Here is a 23,538-nt window from a genome sequence, read left to right on the forward strand (position 1 = left end):
AGTTGCCCCTCCACATATCCACAGCTGCTCGGAAAAAAAAGCAGGTGTCTACGTGATGCAGCTGTCTTCCCGAGGCATCACTATTGTTTAGACGGCACACAGCTGTCAGAGACGTCGCAGATGACTGTGCGCAGTGTTTGTATGGAGAGTAAAGTCAACACAGGAACCACGGGAGGCTGGGGTGGACGCGGTCCGATAACAGTCCAGCTCAGCCGTCCGTGCCAGACCAGACACACACACCGCTACCAGGTAATTCAATATACGGTTCCTCCTCCTACAGGCGAGGCTCTTCTGCTCCTCAAAATGTTTGCGTGATACGTCTGTCGACTATCAATCGATGGACGATGAAACAGACAGTGCTGGTAAATGAACCTAAGAAGAATCATTGACAAGTTAAATGACGGAATGACATTGTGTTACTCCCACCGTCTCAATATGTTGGGTTATTCCTTCCATCTAAATGGTTGTTTGCGATACATGATTCTGTTATCGGTTCACAGATGAAAACAGTGCCAGTAATTACCGGGAAATAATTTTTTTTTTTCTTTTACGAGGTGACAAATGGTGAGTGACACGTCGTCAAGGAATTCATGCAATGGTCACACGACACTGAAATGAAAACATATCCTTTTGCCATACATGCTTCTGCTATTGGTCCATAAACTAGATCCTGATGTGATTTCTGGACGTGAGGTGACATATGGTGGCGAATTTTAACTTTATTTTCAAAAAACTTTTGGATTTCGTGATATGCCTCCCAACTAGAAAGTTGTAGATAAGGGTCAATATATGTCGTAAGAAAGCGTGTGGTGCTCAATGTTTTTCGACTGATGGTTAAATTTCGACGTATGACGCTGCCTTAACGACCCGACAGCTGATAAGCCCACATAACTAACCAATCATTTGCCAATTTTCGCTCCTCTCATGATCGTCTCTCTCTTTCCCTCACTGGACGATGCATAAGAATTGTACGCATAACTCATTTTTTTTCACTGTTAACGATAACTACTAATTGAAATGCTGTGTCTTAAGGGAGGAAAAGATTACTTGTGTTCCAAATGTGTGTTGCCTGTGTCAATATTCACCAAGATTAAGCAATAGCAAGGGGACTCCAGTCAACATGACAGCTGATCTCGGGGTATTGCATTACTGGCACGGTCCATATGTGTCACTGTACTAGTGTTGTGGGGGTCTTATAAAGTGGATGAGCGTGGTGTGTTAAACGTGACGAACTACTTCATCCACAATAACCTCAGCTCTGAAAAAGTTTTAGTTAGTTAACAAACGATGACTGATGACTTGTGGTGATATAATTCTTTTGAAATGTAGTGACATTACCTGTCTGTTATTTTTGGGAGCTTTCATTTCATGTGACGGATTTATGTTTGATGCATAAACGATTGTATGATGAAACTATGACCATGCATCATATATATATATATCCATTACATTTTACACGAGATTCGTATGCGACTGAATCTCACTAACTTGCTTTCTGGTTTGAGCAATGAAGTCGAAAACAAAGAGGAAAAAACAAAGAAAACTGCATCTTTTCTGATCAAGGGTCGTACCGTCGTGCTTAAAGGTCGTACCGTCGTGGTCAAGGATCGTACCGTCGTGGTCAAGGATCGGACCGTCGTGGTCAAGGATCGTACCGTCATGCTCAAGGGTCGTGTCGTCGTGGTCAAGAGTCGTACCGCCGTGGTCAAGGATCGTACCGTCGTGGTCAAGGGTCGTGCCGTCGTGGTCAAGGGTCGTGCCGTCGTGCTCAGGGAATTGTTGACGATGGTTTCTCATGTTTCATTATGGGCCTCCGTGGTGTAGTGGTTATCTTTCCTGACCGTGACATTCATGGGCCGCTCAGGGTCAAGCGCATAGCTTCGAATCCTGGTTGCGGCAGTCGGCCCACAGTCAATCCAGCTGTTTATCCATCTTTAGGGATTGGTCGATACGAAAAAAAGAAAGATATCAAGGCAGACCGGAGTAAAGAGATTACACCATAGTCTGTCGAACAAATTTTGACCTTGTCACTCACACCTGACCATGGAATACACAAAGGCCTCCCGTCACTCACACCTGACCATGGAATACACAAAGTGCTGACGCCTCCCGTCTTAAGAGACCCAGAGCTTTTCCCCACCGCCGACCCTCACTCACGAACCGCCGTTCGTCACCACAATCGACTTGCTCCAACTAGAGCTCATGCAGACCAGATATAAGAGCTCATGCAGATCAGATATAGGAACGGCACTGTACCTACCACTGTGAACATCAACGATCCATGAACAAGTGTATAGCTATGCAAGTGAACAGTCCAGTTTTCTATTTGTTAGGCTAGGTTATCACTGTAACGATTCATCACCTAATGTTCAATCAAGTTCATACTGTAATAACCATACTACTCCACTCTGTAAACTTCCCTGTGTATCCGTCACCCTAGCAATCTAAATGTACTTTACCCATATGCTTGTCCGAAGGGTGGAAATACCCAGCTCACTCTAACCTTAAGCTTTTATATACAATTAGTCGACTAGTAACTATCATGACACGGTTTTGTAATACCTTAACTATGCATTTTCAAGAGAATGGCTGCCTAAATTCAATAAACCGCCACCTGTCTATTTCTATTAACACTGCAGTCTCTTTTCAGATATTCTTCAAAGCTGTTAACTTTCCTTCAAACGGTGCGATCTAAACTCATATAACAGCCTATTGGACTTTCACATAAAGTATATGTATACTGCACACACACTTTCAATGGAATATTTTCAACTTATGATTATATGGTAAGCCTTCATTCCACATTAGCGCCCGTCCACAAATCACATACCTTTATTTCCTATCCTAGTGCTTGCATTTTTCCCTTAAATCCCATTGATCCTGATGTATGGTTTCCTGCGGTTATTGACCTTATATTTCTCTCGCTCGCAGAAATAATGATCTCATCTGTCCCGGTCCCTCGTACACATCTCGTATGACAGAAACCGTCTTGCCTTCCTCTCCTCGGCATCTCTCTACGTACCTAGTCCACTTTTCTGTCTACATTATAAATAGTCCAGAAACATTTCAGGTGTCTCAAAACTATATCGATTAAGTATGAATCAGTTCATGCCTATTGGACGACTTCAACGAGAAGGGTTTACATACAAAACTCATACTTACTTTATGTTCCTCATGCTTCAAAATAATATCTCATCTTCCAACAACACTGCTCTCACTGTTGCCTTCCTTATCCTTTGCTGCATCTGTGTCATCCATCATCACACCAAACTCATTTCGTCTTTACTACCACATCGTATGTTTCAGCCAAGATCTTCCGAACGCTCGACTTTGTGTTCCTACTGCATGTACAATTTTTTTTTTTCTTTTTGCGTTTAAACTCATGTAATGCAAAAGAGTGTGCGGACACTTCAGATATTGCAAATCACATGCATCTCTGGTCTTCAACAGCAGTGGCTAGTGGAGTCAGTGAATACGAAGAATAAACACGTCAGGATGAAAGGTAGACTTAGGGAGGATGCGCCTTCGGCGGAACACCCTCAACACCAGAAGGTCTGGCGCCTTAGCAACACCAGAAAGAAATTTAGTTTCGCTAGTGACGGTAAGTGCAACTAACGAAATGCATGTAGAGGAAAACCTTATTTTGAAAGCAGTTCGTGCGTTATACTGGCTTCAAATCACAAGATGAATACTAGTATACAGTTATTCCTTAACTCTCTAAGATCATGTGGTTTGTATGTAACATTGCAACCTAATATTAGTGTGTACATTTCATCATCAGTTTATAAAAATATGTACAGTGAGTCTGCTGAATATGAAGTAATGAAACAAATTCTGACGCCTGAAATCTGCTGCTTGTAGTGAAATACGCCAGTATATGTAAGACGGCTTCAGTCATCAGCGTTAACATTTCTTGTTGACTGATGTCCCAAGGGTTGTATGTCCTGACAACTTGGATACTTCATATCACTACGGAAATACTTCAGATACATGAAAAATGATATATATATATATTCTTGTGTTTCCAGCTTATGTTGTCATCGCGATCTGTCTATTGTGGAGGGTGGGGCCTGTGTTGGAGGTGAATGCTCAACCTCCTGCTGTCATACCAGCTCCTCAACCAGTCCCTCTGCAGTCTGATACTCCAGCAGCAAATGGGATGCAACAAATGCACCCACAGGCCTCCACTCCCTTCAAGATGAACGCAGTCTTAGTGTTTCCTCCTCCGTTCTTGTATCACATGACGTACCCTCCTCCACCTTATGCTCCGCCTCTGGGAGCCGCCGCTCCACCTGTAGCACCAAAGTTAGTCAAATGCACCTCGTTCATCACCAACCAGCGATTCTCTTAAAGTGGTTGAGGAAAGGACGGATATGATGGTGTACCTTAAGTCAATACGTTTTCTGTCAAAAAATGATTAGCTCTAAATTAGTTTTCTGTCGGAAAATTAGTTGCCCGGTGTTTCATCGGGTAATTAGTCCTAATTGGTTTTATCATAAAATGTTGTCATTGGTTTTCTATCAAAAAATAAGTTAAAATACATTTTCTGTCGGAATATTAGTTCACATTCATTTTCTATCGCGGGAATACTAGTTCTAATAGTTTTCTTTGGTCAGGAAATTAGTAATGACTTTTCTAACAGAAAAAATTGTAGGTTTAGAAAATTTGCTCTGAATGGGTCATATTCCGAAAATCTTCTATAAGATGATCTTAAAGCCATCAGCAATATACTAAGATATAGCATAAGATCGACATAGATTTCTTCATTTTTCTTTCCTCCATCTTCTAAACAAACACATAAAGTTTCTTGGAAGTGAAAATGACTGAATTCCTAACCAGTCATATTCTCTCCCTAACCAGTCAAGTCTCCCATCTGAAAACTATTAACTTGTCTCCTTCCTGAACAGTGGGGACCAGGCCACTTCAAGTATGGGAGTTAGATCCCAAAGTCAGAGTCACAAAACTGTGGAGAAGACGACCTTGGTAAAGGTGTTCACGGACGACTGGGACGACCTGGAGACCTGCCCCTCCTGGTGTAAAAGGAAAGACGGTTCCCTTCACTGTTGTCCGGATAAGAACCGTGAGTACTCTACTGAAGGAGAGGTCAGAATGGGGGCCCGTTGTGACGTCTGCTTCTTTACCTACACCACTAAGCTTTGGTGGAGCTCTTTCCCCTTTCATGTCTTCTCTTACAGCAAACAGTTGGCTCTTTACAAATGTCATGTTTCCCAATTCTTCTCAGCCTCGCATATCATGTTTCCTCTTCTCTACGTCTCCATGTCTTTAGGTCTTTTCATATTTAAGGGCTAGCCTTGCAGATGCCTCCGAACCCTTATCATTAAGGTTCCAGCAGCTTCCAAGCTGCACCGCATTCAGATGAAGAGAAATGATGGGACTTTCTTGGAAAAGTGAAGTTCCTCGTACGATGGTCTTTGTGACGGGAACTAGTCATGGTAAACTCAATTTCAACATAATATCAACTGTTTGGGCAGCCTCTGTTGAACCATGTTAATCCTGTATTTCAATGTTCTCAGACCATGCTGGATCCTGCCCGAAGCTAAGGGAGGTGTGTGTTCTCAAAGGTGACGAATACAAGCTGAATGTTCATTACTGCACCTCCGACAAATTCTGCCTCGACACCCACAAGTGCTGCTTCGACAGATGTGTCCAGGCCAGGATCTGCAGGCTTGCCGTCGAATAAGGCCACTAACCATATTGCCCAGGACCTATACACACCTGTCGTCAAATAAGGCCACTAACCATACTGCCCAGGATCTATACACACTTGTCGTCAAATAAGGCCATTAACCATACTGTCCAGGATCTATACACACCTGTCGTCAAATAAGGCCACTAACCATACTGTCCAGGATCTATACACACCTGTCGTAGAATAAGGCCATTAACCATACTGCCCAGGATCTATACACACTTGTCGTCAAATAAGGCCACTAACCATATTGCCCAGGACCTATACACACCTGTCGTCAAATAAGGCCATTAACCATACTGCCCAGGATCTATACACACCTGTCGTAGAATAAGGCCATTAACCATACTGTCCAGGATCTATACACACTTGTCGTCAAATAAGGCCATTAACCATACTGTCCAGGATCTATACACACTTGTCGTCAAATAAGGCCATTAACCATACTGTCCAGGATCTATACACACTTGTCGTCAAATAAGGCCATTAACCATACTGTCCAGGATCTATACACACCTGTCGTCAAATAAGGCCACTAACCATACTGTCCAGGATCTATACACACCTGTCGTCAAATAAGGCCATTAACCATACTGTCCAGGATCTATACACACTTGTCGTCAAATAAGGCCATTAACCATACTGTCCAGGATCTATACACACTTGTCGTCAAATAAGGCCATTAACCATACTGTCCAGGATCTATACACACCTGTCGTAGAATAAGGCCATTAACCATACTGCCCAGGATCTATACACACCTGTCGTAGAATAAGGCCATTAACCATACTGCCCAGGATCTATACACACCTGTCGTCAAATAAGGCCATTAACCATACTGTCCAGGATCTATACACACCTGTCGTAGAATAAGGCCATTAACCATACTGTCCAGGATCTATACACACCTGTCGTAGAATAAGGCCATTAACCATACTGTCCAGGATCTATACACACTTGTCGTCAAATAAGGCCATTAACCATACTGCCCAGGATCTATACACACCTGTCGTAGAATAAGGCCATTAACCATACTGTCCAGGATCTATACACACCTGTCGTCAAATAAGGCCACTAACCATATTGCCCAGGACCTATACACACCTGTCGTAGAATAAGGCCATTAACCATACTGTCAGGATCTATACACACTTGTCGTCAAATAAGGCCATTAACCATACTGTCCAGGATCTATACACACTTGTCGTCAAATAAGGCCATTAACCATACTGCCCAGGATCTATACACACCTGTCGTCAAATAAGGCCATTAACCATACTGTCCAGGATCTATACACACCTGTCGTCAAATAAGGCCATTAACCATACTGTCAGGATCTATACACACCTGTCGTCAAATAAGGCCATTAACCATACTGTCCAGGATCTATACACACTTGTCGTCAAATAAGGCCATTAACCATACTGTCCAGGATCTATACACACCTGTCGTAGAATAAGGCCATTAACCATACTGTCCAGGATCTATACACACCTGTCGTAGAATAAGGCCATTAACCATACTGTCCAGGATCTATACACACTTGTCGTCAAATAAGGCCATTAACCATACTGCCCAGGATCTATACACACTTGTCGTCAAATAAGGCCACTAACCATATTGCCCAGGACCTATACACACCTGTCGTAGAATAAGGCCATTAACCATACTGCCCAGGATCTATACACACTTGTCGTCAAATAAGGCCACTAACCATACTGCCCAGGATCTATACACACCTGTCGTCAAATAAGGCCACTAACCATATTGCCCAGGACCTATACACACCTGTCGTAGAATAAGGCCATTAACCATACTGCCCAGGATCTATACACACCTGTCGTAGAATAAGGCCATTAACCATACTGTCCAGGATCTATACACACCTGTCGTAGAATAAGGCCATTAACCATACTGCCCAGGATCTATACACACCTGTCGTAGAATAAGGCCATTAACCATACTGTCCAGGATCTATACACACTTGTCGTCAAATAAGGCCATTAACCATACTGTCCAGGATCTATACACACTTGTCGTCAAATAAGGCCATTAACCATACTGCCCAGGATCTATACACACCTGTCGTAGAATAAGGCCATTAACCATACTGTCCAGGATCTATACACACTTGTCGTCAAATAAGGCCATTAACCATACTGTCCAGGATCTATACACACCTGTCGTAGAATAAGGCCATTAACCATACTGTCCAGGATCTATACACACCTGTCGTAGAATAAGGCCATTAACCATACTGTCCAGGATCTATACACACTTGTCGTCAAATAAGGCCATTAACCATACTGTCCAGGATCTATACACACTTGTCGTCAAATAAGGCCACTAACCATACTGTCCAGGATCTATACACACCTGTCGTCAAATAAGGCCACTAACCATATTGCCCAGGACCTATACACACCTGTCGTAGAATAAGGCCATTAACCATACTGCCCAGGATCTATACACACTTGTCGTCAAATAAGGCCACTAACCATATTGCCCAGGACCTATACACACCTGTCGTCAAATAAGGCCACTAACCATATTGCCCAGGACCTATACACACCTGTCGTCAAATAAGGCCATTAACCATACTGTCCAGGATCTATACACACCTGTCGTAGAATAAGGCCATTAACCATACTGTCCAGGATCTATACACACCTGTCGTAGAATAAGGCCATTAACCATACTGTCCAGGATCTATACACACCTGTCGTCAAATAAGGCCATTAACCATACTGCCCAGGATCTATACACACTTGTCGTCAAATAAGGCCATTAACCATACTGTCCAGGATCTATACACACTTGTCGTCAAATAAGGCCATTAACCATACTGCCCAGGATCTATACACACCTGTCGTAGAATAAGGCCATTAACCATACTGTCCAGGATCTATACACACTTGTCGTCAAATAAGGCCACTAACCATATTGCCCAGGACCTATACACACCTGTCGTCAAATAAGGCCATTAACCATACTGTCCAGGATCTATACACACTTGTCGTCAAATAAGGCCACTAACCATATTGCCCAGGACCTATACACACCTGTCGTAGAATAAGGCCATTAACCATACTGCCCAGGATCTATACACACCTGTCGTCAAATAAGGCCATTAACCATACTGTCCAGGATCTATACACACCTGTCGTCAAATAAGGCCATTAACCATACTGTCCAGGATCTATACACACCTGTCGTAGAATAAGGCCATTAACCATACTGCCCAGGATCTATACACACCTGTCGTAGAATAAGGCCATTAACCATACTGTCCAGGATCTATACACACCTGTCGTCAAATAAGGCCATTAACCATACTGTCCAGGATCTATACACACTTGTCGTCAAATAAGGCCATTAACCATACTGCCCAGGATCTATACACACTTGTCGTCAAATAAGGCCACTAACCATATTGCCCAGGACCTATACACACCTGTCGTCAAATAAGGCCATTAACCATACTGTCCAGGATCTATACACACCTGTCGTAGAATAAGGCCATTAACCATACTGCCCAGGATCTATACACACCTGTCGTAGAATAAGGCCATTAACCATACTGCCCAGGATCTATACACACCTGTCGTAGAATAAGGCCATTAACCATACTGTCCAGGATCTATACACACCTGTCGTAGAATAAGGCCATTAACCATACTGTCCAGGATCTATACACACCTGTCGTAGAATAAGGCCATTAACCATACTGTCCAGGATCTATACACACTTGTCGTCAAATAAGGCCATTAACCATACTGTCCAGGATCTATACACACCTGTCGTAGAATAAGGCCATTAACCATACTGTCCAGGATCTATACACACTTGTCGTCAAATAAGGCCACTAACCATATTGCCCAGGACCTATACACACCTGTCGTAGAATAAGGCCATTAACCATACTGCCCAGGATCTATACACACTTGTCGTCAAATAAGGCCATTAACCATACTGTCCAGGATCTATACACACCTGTCGTAGAATAAGGCCATTAACCATACTGCCCAGGATCTATACACACCTGTCGTCAAATAAGGCCATTAACCATACTGCCCAGGATCTATACACACCTGTCGTAGAATAAGGCCATTAACCATACTGTCCAGGATCTATACACACCTGTCGTAGAATAAGGCCATTAACCATACTGCCCAGGATCTATACACACTTGTCGTCAAATAAGGCCATTAACCATACTGTCCAGGATCTATACACACTTGTCGTCAAATAAGGCCATTAACCATACTGTCCAGGATCTATACACACTTGTCGTCAAATAAGGCCATTAACCATACTGTCCAGGATCTATACACACTTGTCGTCAAATAAGGCCACTAACCATACTGCCCAGGATCTATACACACTTGTCGTCAAATAAGGCCACTAACCATATTGCCCAGGACCTATACACACCTGTCGTAGAATAAGGCCATTAACCATACTGTCCAGGATCTATACACACTTGTCGTCAAATAAGGCCATTAACCATACTGTCCAGGATCTATACACACCTGTCGTAGAATAAGGCCATTAACCATACTGTCCAGGATCTATACACACCTGTCGTCAAATAAGGCCACTAACCATATTGCCCAGGACCTATACACACCTGTCGTCAAATAAGGCCATTAACCATACTGCCCAGGATCTATACACACTTGTCGTCAAATAAGGCCATTAACCATACTGTCCAGGATCTATACACACCTGTCGTAGAATAAGGCCATTAACCATACTGTCCAGGATCTATACACACCTGTCGTAGAATAAGGCCATTAACCATACTGTCCAGGATCTATACACACTTGTCGTCAAATAAGGCCATTAACCATACTGCCCAGGATCTATACACACTTGTCGTCAAATAAGGCCATTAACCATACTGTCCAGGATCTATACACACTTGTCGTCAAATAAGGCCATTAACCATACTGTCCAGGATCTATACACACCTGTCGTAGAATAAGGCCATTAACCATACTGTCCAGGATCTATACACACTTGTCGTCAAATAAGGCCACTAACCATATTGCCCAGGACCTATACACACCTGTCGTAGAATAAGGCCATTAACCATACTGCCCAGGATCTATACACACTTGTCGTCAAATAAGGCCACTAACCATATTGCCCAGGACCTATACACACCTGTCGTAGAATAAGGCCATTAACCATACTGCCCAGGATCTATACACACCTGTCGTCAAATAAGGCCATTAACCATACTGCCCAGGATCTATACACACCTGTCGTAGAATAAGGCCATTAACCATACTGCCCAGGATCTATACACACCTGTCGTCAAATAAGGCCATTAACCATACTGTCCAGGATCTATACACACCTGTCGTAGAATAAGGCCATTAACCATACTGTCCAGGATCTATACACACCTGTCGTAGAATAAGGCCATTAACCATACTGCCCAGGATCTATACACACTTGTCGTCAAATAAGGCCATTAACCATACTGTCCAGGATCTATACACACTTGTCGTCAAATAAGGCCATTAACCATACTGTCCAGGATCTATACACACCTGTCGTAGAATAAGGCCATTAACCATACTGTCCAGGATCTATACACACCTGTCGTAGAATAAGGCCATTAACCATACTGCCCAGGATCTATACACACTTGTCGTCAAATAAGGCCATTAACCATACTGTCCAGGATCTATACACACTTGTCGTCAAATAAGGCCATTAACCATACTGTCCAGGATCTATACACACCTGTCGTCAAATAAGGCCATTAACCATACTGTCCAGGATCTATACACACCTGTCGTCAAATAAGGCCATTAACCATACTGCCCAGGATCTATACACACTTGTCGTCAAATAAGGCCATTAACCATACTGCCCAGGATCTATACACACTTGTCGTCAAATAAGGCCACTAACCATATTGCCCAGGACCTATACACACCTGTCGTAGAATAAGGCCATTAACCATACTGTCCAGGATCTATACACACCTGTCGTAGAATAAGGCCATTAACCATACTGTCCAGGATCTATACACACTTGTCGTCAAATAAGGCCACTAACCATATTGCCCAGGACCTATACACACCTGTCGTCAAATAAGGCCACTAACCATATTGCCCAGGACCTATACACACCTGTCGTCAAATAAGGCCACTAACCATATTGCCCAGGACCTATACACACCTGTCGTAGAATAAGGCCATTAACCATACTGTCCAGGATCTATACACACCTGTCGTCAAATAAGGCCACTAACCATATTGCCCAGGACCTATACACACCTGTCGTCAAATAAGGCCACTAACCATATTGCCCAGGACCTATACACACCTGTCGTCAAATAAGGCCATTAACCATACTGCCCAGGATCTATACACACTTGTCGTCAAATAAGGCCATTAACCATACTGTCCAGGATCTATACACACCTGTCGTAGAATAAGGCCATTAACCATACTGTCCAGGATCTATACACACTTGTCGTCAAATAAGGCCATTAACCATACTGTCCAGGATCTATACACACCTGTCGTAGAATAAGGCCATTAACCATACTGTCCAGGATCTATACACACTTGTCGTCAAATAAGGCCATTAACCATACTGTCCAGGATCTATACACACTTGTCGTCAAATAAGGCCACTAACCATATTGCCCAGGACCTATACACACCTGTCGTAGAATAAGGCCATTAACCATACTGTCCAGGATCTATACACACTTGTCGTCAAATAAGGCCATTAACCATACTGTCCAGGATCTATACACACTTGTCGTCAAATAAGGCCATTAACCATACTGTCCAGGATCTATACACACCTGTCGTAGAATAAGGCCATTAACCATACTGTCCAGGATCTATACACACCTGTCGTCAAATAAGGCCATTAACCATACTGCCCAGGATCTATACACACTTGTCGTCAAATAAGGCCATTAACCATACTGCCCAGGATCTATACACACCTGTCGTAGAATAAGGCCATTAACCATACTGTCCAGGATCTATACACACCTGTCGTCAAATAAGGCCATTAACCATACTGTCCAGGATCTATACACACCTGTCGTCAAATAAGGCCACTAACCATACTGCCCAGGATCTATACACACCTGTCGTAGAATAAGGCCATTAACCATACTGCCCAGGATCTATACACACCTGTCGTAGAATAAGGCCATTAACCATACTGTCCAGGATCTATACACACCTGTCGTAGAATAAGGCCATTAACCATACTGTCCAGGATCTATACACACCTGTCGTCAAATAAGGCCATTAACCATACTGTCCAGGATCTATACACACTTGTCGTCAAATAAGGCCATTAACCATACTGTCCAGGATCTATACACACTTGTCGTCAAATAAGGCCATTAACCATACTGTCCAGGATCTATACACACTTGTCGTCAAATAAGGCCATTAACCATACTGCCCAGGATCTATACACACCTGTCGTCAAATAAGGCCATTAACCATACTGCCCAGGATCTATACACACCTGTCGTCAAATAAGGCCATTAACCATACTGCCCAGGATCTATACACACCTGTCGTCAAATAAGGCCATTAACCATACTGTCCAGGATCTATACACACTTGTCGTCAAATAAGGCCATTAACCATACTGTCAGGATCTATACACACCTGTCGTAGAATAAGGCCATTAACCATACTGCCCAGGATCTATACACACCTGTCGTAGAATAAGGCCATTAACCATACTGTCCAGGATCTATACACACCTGTCGTCAAATAAGGCCATTAACCATACTGTCCAGGATCTATACACACCTGTCGTCAAATAAGGCCACTAACCATATTGCCCAGGACCTATACACACCTGTCGTAGAATAAGGCCATTAACCATACTGTCCAGGATCTATACACACTTGTCGTCAAATAAGGCCACTAACCATATTGCCCAGGACCTATACACACCTGTCGTTATATATATATATATATATATATATATATATATATATATATATATACACACTTTTGTGCACGACCTGAAAAAAAATCCTATTTCCAATTACCTATAAAAAATCGGACGTGCTGTAAATCCGATCAGTAAACTTATGCGGAAAATTGATATTTGAAATGCTGGGTTGGAATAGCCACGGCCGAGCGTTGACTACGCTATATAGTAATCGCTTTTTGCTGTCGGGGTTTTGGTTGTCATAGTTAGTATTGGCGGTTCCAATAATTCTGTCAGGTATTTGTGCTTTAAGAGCTATACGTCACCAGGGGGGGAAACTTTGTATTATAATTCATAGGAGACATGAATGAGTATATAAGTAAACAGATTTACATATTTATGTATACATATGACCTCAAACCTCTACACGACGAATACAACGCCGTTTCCACTTTGGCAGACACTCCTCCCACCAACTCCTTACATCGAAGCATAGAACCTCACTGCAGCATCTCAATGAATCCTCCATCCCTGCCCCCCGACAGAAGTGTCATTGGCTAAGCACATACGTACACTACTGACTCAACAGATATTTCATAAACTATCCTCCTAGCAAAGTAGTAAATTCCCGTCTACTGTATATACATCCGTCTGCAACGACACTCCCTAGGCATGTACTAGCGACGCTTTCTCGTGTATATCTATCTATCTATCCATCTATCTATCTGTCTATCTATCTATCTATCTATATCTATCTATCTATCTATCTATCTATCTATCTATATATATATATATATAATTTTTTTATTTACTATACTTAATCGCTGTCTCCCGCGTTACCGAGGTAGCGTAAGGAACCAACGAAAGAATGGCCCAATGCACCCACATACACATGTATATGCATAAACGCCCACACACGCACTTATACATATTTATATATTGCAACGTATACATACATATACATACACAGACATATACACATGTACATATTCATACTTGCTGGCTTCATCCACATCCGTCGCCACCCCGCCACACATGAAATGGCACCCCCCCTTTCCCCCTTCCTCCCCGCGTGCATGCGCGAGGCAGCGCTAAAAAAAAGACAACACAGGCCACATTCGTTCACACTCAGTCTCTAACTGTCATGTATAATGCACCAAAACCACATCCCCCTTTCCACATCTAGGTCCCACAAAACTTTCCATGGTTTACCCCAGACGCTTCACATGCCCTGGTTCAATCCATTGACAGCACGTCGACCCTGGTTTACCACATCGTTCCAATTCACTCTATTCCTTACACGCCTTTCACTCTCCTGTAGATTGTCCAAATGGCGTCCTAGCTTCGTCTCTTCGATGTATATCAACTGACTGTTATATTTCTCTCTTGTCTCTCCCCTTATGATATGATTATTACACGAAAGTGCACTTGGGAAATCGTGTTTCATTTTCCCCGTGGACTCATAGGAATGTATATATATATATATATATATATATATATATATATATATATATATATATATATATATATATATATATATATCATATTTATTATATCTATTATCAGTATTATACTGTGGTGTTTCTGATGTCAGTAAGTTAGGGCACCTGCCGACGTGGTCAGTTTGGGCTGGGCGTGGGAAAGCACCTCGGTCGCATATGTATATGCTAGCCTGATGTATTTTCCTTGTCACATAAAGAAGCGGAGCCCTGAGGGTCGGTGCCGGCTGGCTACACACAACCCAGCTCTCCCTCCCCCCCCCTTGCCCTTAGAGAGAGAGAGAGAGAGAGAGAGAGAGAGAGAGAGAGAGAGAGAGAGAGAGAGAGAGAGAGAGAGAGAGAGAGTACAACCTAAGTGCTAAGTTACAATCCATGGGACATTCTGACAATGAGAGCTGTCGAGTGGTTTTGTCCATATCATTATTCCTCGGTCTAATGAACTGGATAGCTACCTGTTCATTCTATCCTTCACCCCCCCACACACACAGGTCATGTCAAGGGCGTTTAGAGATGATGATGATAACCTGCTTCGAATGGACGTCATTTTTCCTTTATATTTTCAATTCAAAATTTCTCGTCAGTGTACTAAAGTCTTTTCTAAATTGAAGTGAGGTCTTCTTCCCTAGTGTTTAATCGTTCGCAGCATATTTAATCAGTCATCTGCATTAGCCTTCCTGTATACGCTGAAATTATTTGTCCTTCAGCAACTCCCAAAACACCTACAATTTTCATGAATCACTACGTTACGTAGTATTTCACTTCTTGCTATTGGCTTCAGCCTCCCACATGCCTATGACGTCACTCTTCCTTTGTTTGCGCTGACTGCAAGATGTTACAAGTGGGCGGAGTTAAAAATCATTACATCACGGTTATTGTAGGTCTTCTCATTGGCTGGAGGCGACCTCACTTTCGGAAGCCCTCGCCGACGATTGGCCGCCGCCGGTGCGAGATCGATGACGCAACGGTGATGTGTCAACGCGGTAGCTCTGGGCAAGTGTGCGAGCGACTTCGTTGGGTTGGCGGTGGTTGAGTTACTAGTGACAAGACCTTTGGTGGAAGACGTAGGCCAGTTGTGCAGCACACTTTCGCTGTTGGCACTGCCGTGCTCGCAGGACCTACTGCGGCAGCTCTTCTTCCTTCAAAGGCCAACGCACACGGAGCGTACGCCCGCCACCCGGACCAGCCCTGGCCACCTGAAGCGCAACAAGTAGATCGCTCAACCTTCCCCGGGACGTGTGAGCGGTAAGTCAGACTTTGCTGTGACCTCCTTAGATTTAACCTTGAGCTTCTGTTATGCTTATTCCTGTTATGGGTAGCGAGCGAAGACGTACCTTGCATTTATCATATGGGAAATCCCTTCTGTTACTCTATGACGTGGGTTTTTTTTTTTTTTTAACGGTGTATTTCTGGAGTTTTGAACTGTTGGTCAATTGGCCGTTCGGCTAGTTTGACTTTCATATTTCCAGGACTCTCAGGGTGTAACTTTTTTTCTCTTTCATACTTACCGTCTCCAGCATAAGGAGATCTTGATTGCATTTCAATGAATGTTAGACGTTGCCTTCTTTACATTATTCTGTGTGACGGAGGCTGTAACGCAGGTGGGAATGATGCCGACGTAGATTTGCTTGCGTAACACTCAACAAATGACGTATTGTTAAGACCTGACGTATCCTTAACGCATGACGTAACAAGGGAGAAAGACAATGAATATATTGATTCCACGTTAGTGGGGACTTGCCAGACATTACCATGCGCTGCGTAACAGGTAACATGAAAATGACAAGTAACAAGCGTGACGTAATGGGAGCAGACTTAAATGCACGCCCGGAACGCAACAAGTAACAGAACGCAACAGGTAACAGTGTGACGCAATGGATAACGGAGACATGACGCAACAGGTAACTGTGTGACGCAATGGATAACGGGCGATATGCGCAATAAACAACAAGCATGTGGCTCGCCTGGTAACAGGGGTGTGACACGACAAGTAACAAGGGGGGTAGGGGTAACGCAGTAAGTGACAAAGCACCAAAGGTAACGCAGACGTAACGCAGCAACAAGTAACACATGTGTGGCGTAAGTAAGAGCCTGTATGAGGGAAACTTTACCATTATCAAATGTTGTTGACTGAATTTTCTCTCTCTCTCTCTCTCTCTCTCACACACACACAGCCAGATAGTAAGGGACGATGAGCCTGGCTAACAGCATCATACTTTCTTTATACAACCTACGAGCATTTTAAGGAAAAATTGCCATACCTTTATGTGCAATCTACAACCTTTTTTAGGATATTTTAATCCCTTCCCATAACAACCCTTTTAGAATTCAGGGATTCCTTTAAGCAGATCTCCTACAACCTATAGAGAATATTAGTATTCCTTCATACAACCATATTGCAACCTTTTCAGGACATAATACCTTTATCAACCTTGTGTACAAGTAAACCATCTTTGTTTATTCCAAACAAATACAGATACAGATTAGGTATACGATTCTGTTGCTGATAGTTTCGTACTAAAAGTTAATTTTGAAATACTCTAGGAAGTGGGAAGACTTAATTTTAACTTAATGGATAACTAAAAAGAAAAAAAACAAATATGAAGCTGTTTTGAATTAGAGTCAACATATACACCTGATACATTTGCCTATGTTATACTGTGTTAACATACAGACTAAATATCATCACAATTCGATCCAGTGTGACATTAACAAATAAACTAATTGTTAAAAATGTGTTCATTAAGATTATCGCTATAGGCAAAGAAAGATTTAAACAGCAGCCTCCTCCCATATTTTTTTAACAAGGAATTATTTTCTATTTCTTTGTCAATGACCAATATACGTTGAGCCAATGTTATGATTAACTAATGATTATAATAGGTAATTCGTGCAAGCCAAAAGGGGACCATGCAAATTAACAAGTGTTACTATTTAGGGATCTTTTACTACAATTTAGAATCTTTAAATTGAAGTAACGCCTCTTGAAAATGCCCAGTTCTAAGCCTCCTTTTGATTCCTTACGTTGCTCAGACTTTACAGTGAACATCTTCAGAACTAACTTACCCCCAGAATGCATGTGATATAAGCTACGTATATGGTATATAAAGGGTCAGGCCTGATGCATTGCTGTGTTGCCTGGACGTCCCTACACATGATGCATTGCTGTGTTGCCTGGACGTCCCTACGCATGATGCATTGCTGTGTTGCCTGGACGTCCCTACGCATGATGCATTGCTGTGTTGCCTGGACGTCCCCGCGCATGATGCATTGCTGTGTTGCCTGGACGTCCCTACGCATGATGCATTGCTGTGTTGCCTGGACGTCCCTACGCATGATGCATTGCTGTGTTGCCTGGACGTCGCTACAACTGAAACCCGTATTTAAGGATGATTTTATTGTCTCTCCCATAACTGGGGCCCCCTACCCTACACCGTGTGGCCTGGACCAGGCTGAACCAGCGACCTGGCCCAGCCTATCCACTCTCCTTGGCCAGCGTTTGGCCTTCCTGTAGCATTAAGACACTATGGCCAGCCTTGGCCCACCACACTCTCACTGTCGAACGCTGTTGGTGTGTCAGAGTGGCACTCCACCATCACCATCCCGACCCCACCCCACTCCCATCACCAGTGTTCAATCTTAGGGCAGTTGTAACCCTATCACCATAACACAGTGTTGTACTTTTATGGTGTTATGATGGCGGCCACCTTCACTATATCAAGTGTTGTGTGTTATGGTGTTAAGAGAGTGGCTCTGCTTATCACAGTGTTATCTGTGGTGACACGTTGTGCCCCACGCCATATTGTGATTTGATAGTGTTGTATTCAACTCCCTCTTTAAACATTACGGTACGACCCATGAGCACGACGGTACGACCTTTGAAGACGACGGTGCGACCCAAGAGCACGACGGTACGACCTTTGAAGACGACGGTGCGACCCAAGAGCACGGCGGTACGACCTATGAAGACGACGGTACGACCCAAGAGCACGACGGTACGACCTTTGAAGACGACGGTACGACCCATGAGCACGACGGTAAGACCTTTGAACTCGAAAGGACGACCTTTGAGCAGGAGAGTACGACCTTTGAACATAAGATCGACCAGATAATAGTTTCCCACCACAAGATCTCCCAGCTAGCAGCACCCCGCCAAAAGATCTACCAGCTAGTAAGTTTCCCATAAAGATCTACCAGCTAGTAGTTTTCCCTAAAGCATCTACCAGCTAGTAAGTTCCCCTAAAAGATCTACCAGCTAGTAGTAGCTACCCACCAAAAGATCTACCCGCTAGTAGTTTCTCCTATAAGATCTATCAGCTAGTAGCACCCCGCCAAAAGATCTACCAGCTAGTAAGTTCCCCCAAAAGATCTACCAGCTAGTAAGTTCCTCGCCAAAAGATCTACCAGCTAGTAATAGCTCCCGCCAAAAGATCTACCAGCTAGTAAGTTCCACGCCAAAAGATCTACCAGCTAGTAGTATTCCTCGGCCAAAAGATCAACCAGCTAGTAGTTGTCTCTTGCCAAAAACTCTTAAGTTTCCAACTCATTTCACGCTCAAAGTCGTAACAGCTCGTGTGTAGCAACGTCCGCTACAGAAGAAAGCTAATTCTTTTCCTATTTTTTCTTTATGTTATCGAAGCGTCGCCCGCCTCTTTCTCAGGGCGCATCTAGCAGGCTCTTTTTTTCCTTTATATAGAGTGAAAATGACGTGTTAAATGCTTGACGTGATGATGTGAGATCAATATCATATAATGGGTCAGGAGAGACGCTAGGTTGAAGTTAAGAGCATGAGTGAGCGAATGAGGCTGTCAATTGGGGAATGGGGGTCAGTGTCATCTCTCGTTAGGAAGTGGGGGTTTGGTCATGAGTTTAAGGAGAGGGGGTCGTGGTTTACCTCATAAGACATGAGGTAAAGTGTCATGACTAGTGAGGAAGTTGAGTTGCCGTATGTCAAATGTTATATACTGGTGTTATATGCTGGTGTTATATGCTGGTGTTATATGCTGGTGTTATATGCGGTTGACCTTCCATTGATTTTTGAAGCGCAGCGGTACATTTTTAATCTTTTTTTTTCTAAGGCTAGTTTTTTTTTTTAGCTAGTTTTTTAAGCTAATCTTAAGCTGGCTGTTGCAATTCCCAGCGCCCTCTGCTTACCACCCGCAAACATGTTCAGGTAGGATTGCGATACTTTTGGCAAGGCATTCACAAAGATCAAGAAGAGCAGCGGTTCTAGGACCTTGCCCTGCGGCATCGAATCCCATTTCGATTCGGTTCCCCTGGCATGCGTCTTGTAATCCCTGGCATTAAGATAACCTTTTAACCACTGAGGTGGCTACCACCTTATTCCTCGCCAGAAGATCCACCTTAATCTGACGCCTTTGTAGGATAGTGTCAAATGCTCTCCGGCAGTCCAGATACAGACAGTCGACTATCCATCTTTCTTCTCGTTGATCTACGACAGAGCTTACTCTCTCGTAGAAATCTAGGGGGGCTTTTCATCATCTAGGGGTGTTACAGGCTCTAGGTGGCGTTGAGTGTGTCTGATACTTTAGTTGGTGAGGCTCGGATATTCTTACCTCTGGGAAGAGACGCACTGACACCAACATGTCTCATGACTCCTGCCACGGAGACATTACACCGACAGACCAACACACTGTCTGCTATGCGGGGGGGAGTGTGGGGACCCAAGAGATCAACCACACACACTGCCTGGAGAGGAAGGGACAAGCACAGACCAACACACTCGCCACATTCGTAAATCTCACAGAGCAACACCCACATTCGATAACCATCCAAGGTTCTGTCCCTTAAGACAATCTTGCCCTCTCTCTCTCTCTCTCTCTCTCTCTCTCTCTCTCTCTCTCTCTCACACACACACACACACACAAAGCCAAGTGTCAGCAAGGTATTAATGACGTAATACGTGTGTAGTCTGGATCTTATATGGACACGTCGTCGACCAAATTAGAGCCCGGTCACATTTTGCTCCCCCCCTCCCCCTCCCCCACCTCCCCTGGTTGTCAGTTTCAGGAGGAGGGGGGAGGAGGGGGGGTGGGGGGGGTGCGATTAGGTCTATGTTGAGACTGGGTTTCGAGACGACACTGGTCTCGTTAACCGCACCGTTGATACCATTACTACCACTACCAACGTTGGAACTATATCTTGCCACGGCTAGAGCTTGTTTAGTAAGGCTAGTTTGTGTGGTTTACTGTTAGATAGGCTAGGTTAGAGTAGGTGAAATGGTTAGGATTTTGGGTCAAGTGTAGGTCAAATTTGGTGAGGTCAGTTTAAGCTGCAGAAACAAAACAAAAAAAGGACAAAGCTAATAGTCATACAAATTAAACTGCTGGCGTCGCGACCTTGCTAAACGAAAAATATAATGGTTAAGAGAGGGAAATCCCTCTTAGCGAAGGTGCACGTTCCCGGAGCAGCTGTTGGAATAGCTGAGAAAATTATTCGCTGGCAGAAAACCCTACTTTCCTGTGGGGGCGAGTAATCTGCTTCTAATCACATATGCCCACATGATTAAGACTGAGAGATTGAGGTGACAAACGAAATGAAAGATGTGGGAAAGATTTATTAAGCATCTAATTATATGAAAAATTTTGGTTATTAGATCAAGAATATATATACATATATAGGCTCCCGCAGTGTTCAGGGAGTCACCCACGTCCACCAGCTGGGACCACAGGTCACAAAGCATGGCGATGTTTTGTGCTTGCTTTGGACTGAGTGAATTCAGGGCAGGTGTCGGAGGAGGAGGTGAATGTGTCCTGGTTGTCCTCAGAGTGGGAAATTGCTTCTTGACTCCCAGGTCGGGTCGTGAGGCAAGCTGAATCAATGTTTGGAATGTTGAAGTGACGGGCGGTGTGTCCAGCGCGCGGCGGACGTGCGAGTGTGATTTGTATTTGTCTGGGGAGTGTAGTTTCAGAAAGGTGTATGTCTGGAGGAATAGAGTACAACACACACACACACACATATAGGACATAGCCTAATAGCCTTCTTGAAGTTAGCGTGCTCAACACCCACACGAAAGCTAGCGGTGTGTATTCTGCTGTCAGAGTGATAGCGATCGCTGCAAATGCAAAGGATGCGAGTCCAAAGTCTACTTATGATTCTCGTTACTATTAACGGTACATCGGGGGTACAGACGCAGGTCGCAGGTGAGGCAGACTATACATGTCTGCATTTATACCTGTATAGAGTGGTGGATTCAGGGAGAATGTATGGACCTGGAGTTCAGTGTATCTCAATACAGTGGTACAATGAGGAGCGTCGGGGGAGTGTGTGTGTGTGTGTGTCTGTGCATACGCCACGGGTTCCAGGGGATACTGACCTGAACCATCGTGCCATCTGTGTATTGTCAATAGTCCCCGACGTTTCCCGTAAGTGCTTCACGACACGAACCGTTTCTGCTTCCCCTCCTAGACGCTCTCTCTCTCTCTCTCTCTCTCTCTCTCTCTCTCTCTCTCTCTCTCTCTCTCTCTCTCTCTCTCTCTCTCTCTCTCTCTTCCCCTCAGAGAGAGAGAGAGAGAGAGAGAGAGAGAGAGAGAGAGAGAGAGAGAGAGAGAGAGAGAGAGAGAGAGATGGGTAAGGTAGCAAGTCGTGGGTTAAAAGGTAGGCAAGGGTAGAAGTAATGGTTTATGGGTAAGGCAGCGGGGGTATATGGTAAGGTATTTTTAAAACCCACAGGGTAAAGTGATTGAGGAAAGAGAATGGGTAACAGTGAAGTGGATAGTTAGACTGTTTCTAACTAGATCAACATTAACTTCACGAACTCCTTTTGGTTTTAAGATCTGATATTATTTACTTTTTCGTTTTGTTCATGTTATTCATGAACATGCCAGGCATTTCGAACAGCCATTCGTCACGTCAGAACTGGCATGATCAATATAGTTTTCTTGTGGTATATAATCTACTTTGTGGTCAGAATTTCTTTCTTTTTCTTTTCTTCTTTCATGGATCAAACTTATATTTTCTATACCAGTTGACCAAACATAATTTTCTGAACTTCTTGAGCACGGCGGTGCGACCCTTGAGCACGACGGTACGGCCCTTGAGCACGACGGTACGGCCCTTGAGCACGGCGGTGCGACCCTTGAGCACGGCGGTGCGACCCTTGAGCACGACGGTACGGCCCTTGAGCACGACGGTACGGCCTTTGAGCACGGCGGTACGATCCTTGAGCACGGCGGTACTGCCCTTGAGCACGACGGTGTGACCCTTGAGCATGATGGTACGACCCTTGAGCACGACCTGTGCGACCCTTGGATGTGTTAGTTTGGACTTCGACCTGAGCCTTAATGAGTGGGTCAAAAGCCAGACCGTCATACCCAAGGGTCGTACCGTTGTGTTTAAGGGTCGTTCCTTGTGTTTAAGGGTCGTATCCTT

General features: G+C 43.8%; 2 protein-coding genes across 6 annotated transcripts in view; both read left to right on the forward strand.

Annotated features, from left to right (window-relative positions):
* The first annotated feature begins 90 nt into the window (after positions 1–90).
* On the forward strand, positions 91–5,897 carry LOC139759538 (uncharacterized). Of its 2 annotated transcripts, none has more exons than XM_071681762.1 (5): positions 91–249; positions 3,451–3,601; positions 4,029–4,305; positions 4,908–5,080; positions 5,535–5,897. In XM_071681762.1, exons 1-5 carry the CDS (start codon positions 121–123, stop codon positions 5,699–5,701), a joined length of 897 nt encoding a protein of 298 aa, XP_071537863.1. In that variant the 5' UTR covers positions 91–120; the 3' UTR covers positions 5,702–5,897. The 2 variants fall into 2 exon arrangements, with proteins under 2 accessions (XP_071537863.1, XP_071537864.1); XM_071681763.1 differs by lacking the exon at positions 91–249 and adding an exon at positions 259–362.
* Positions 5,898–16,148: 10,251 nt separating this feature from the next.
* Hdc (histidine decarboxylase) overlaps positions 16,149–23,538 on the forward strand; it is an 82,248-nt gene continuing 74,858 nt past the window's right edge. For 2 of the 4 annotated variants that reach the window (XM_071681772.1, XM_071681773.1), the window contains exon 1: positions 16,149–16,392. The gene's annotated coding sequence lies outside the window, so the exon portion shown is untranslated. The remainder of the gene's footprint in view (positions 16,393–23,538) is intronic. The other 2 variants (XM_071681770.1, XM_071681771.1) reach the window with 1 other exon arrangement.

This window comes from Panulirus ornatus, chromosome 33 (assembly GCF_036320965.1).
Source record: "Panulirus ornatus isolate Po-2019 chromosome 33, ASM3632096v1, whole genome shotgun sequence".
NCBI classification, from domain to species: Eukaryota; Metazoa; Arthropoda; class Malacostraca; order Decapoda; family Palinuridae; genus Panulirus; species Panulirus ornatus.

Excerpts from the sequence above, each read along its gene's own strand:
- LOC139759538 (XM_071681762.1), top strand. The coding sequence starts at position 121 with ATGACTGTGCGCAGTGTTTGTATGGAGAGTAAAGTCAACACAGGAACC. Across the intron at positions 3,602-4,028 it reads ATTTAGTTTCGCTAGTGACG|CTTATGTTGTCATCGCGATC; the intron begins GTAAGTGCAACT and ends TTGTGTTTCCAG. Across the intron at positions 4,306-4,907 it reads GCTCCACCTGTAGCACCAAA|TGGGGACCAGGCCACTTCAA; the intron begins GTTAGTCAAATG and ends CTTCCTGAACAG.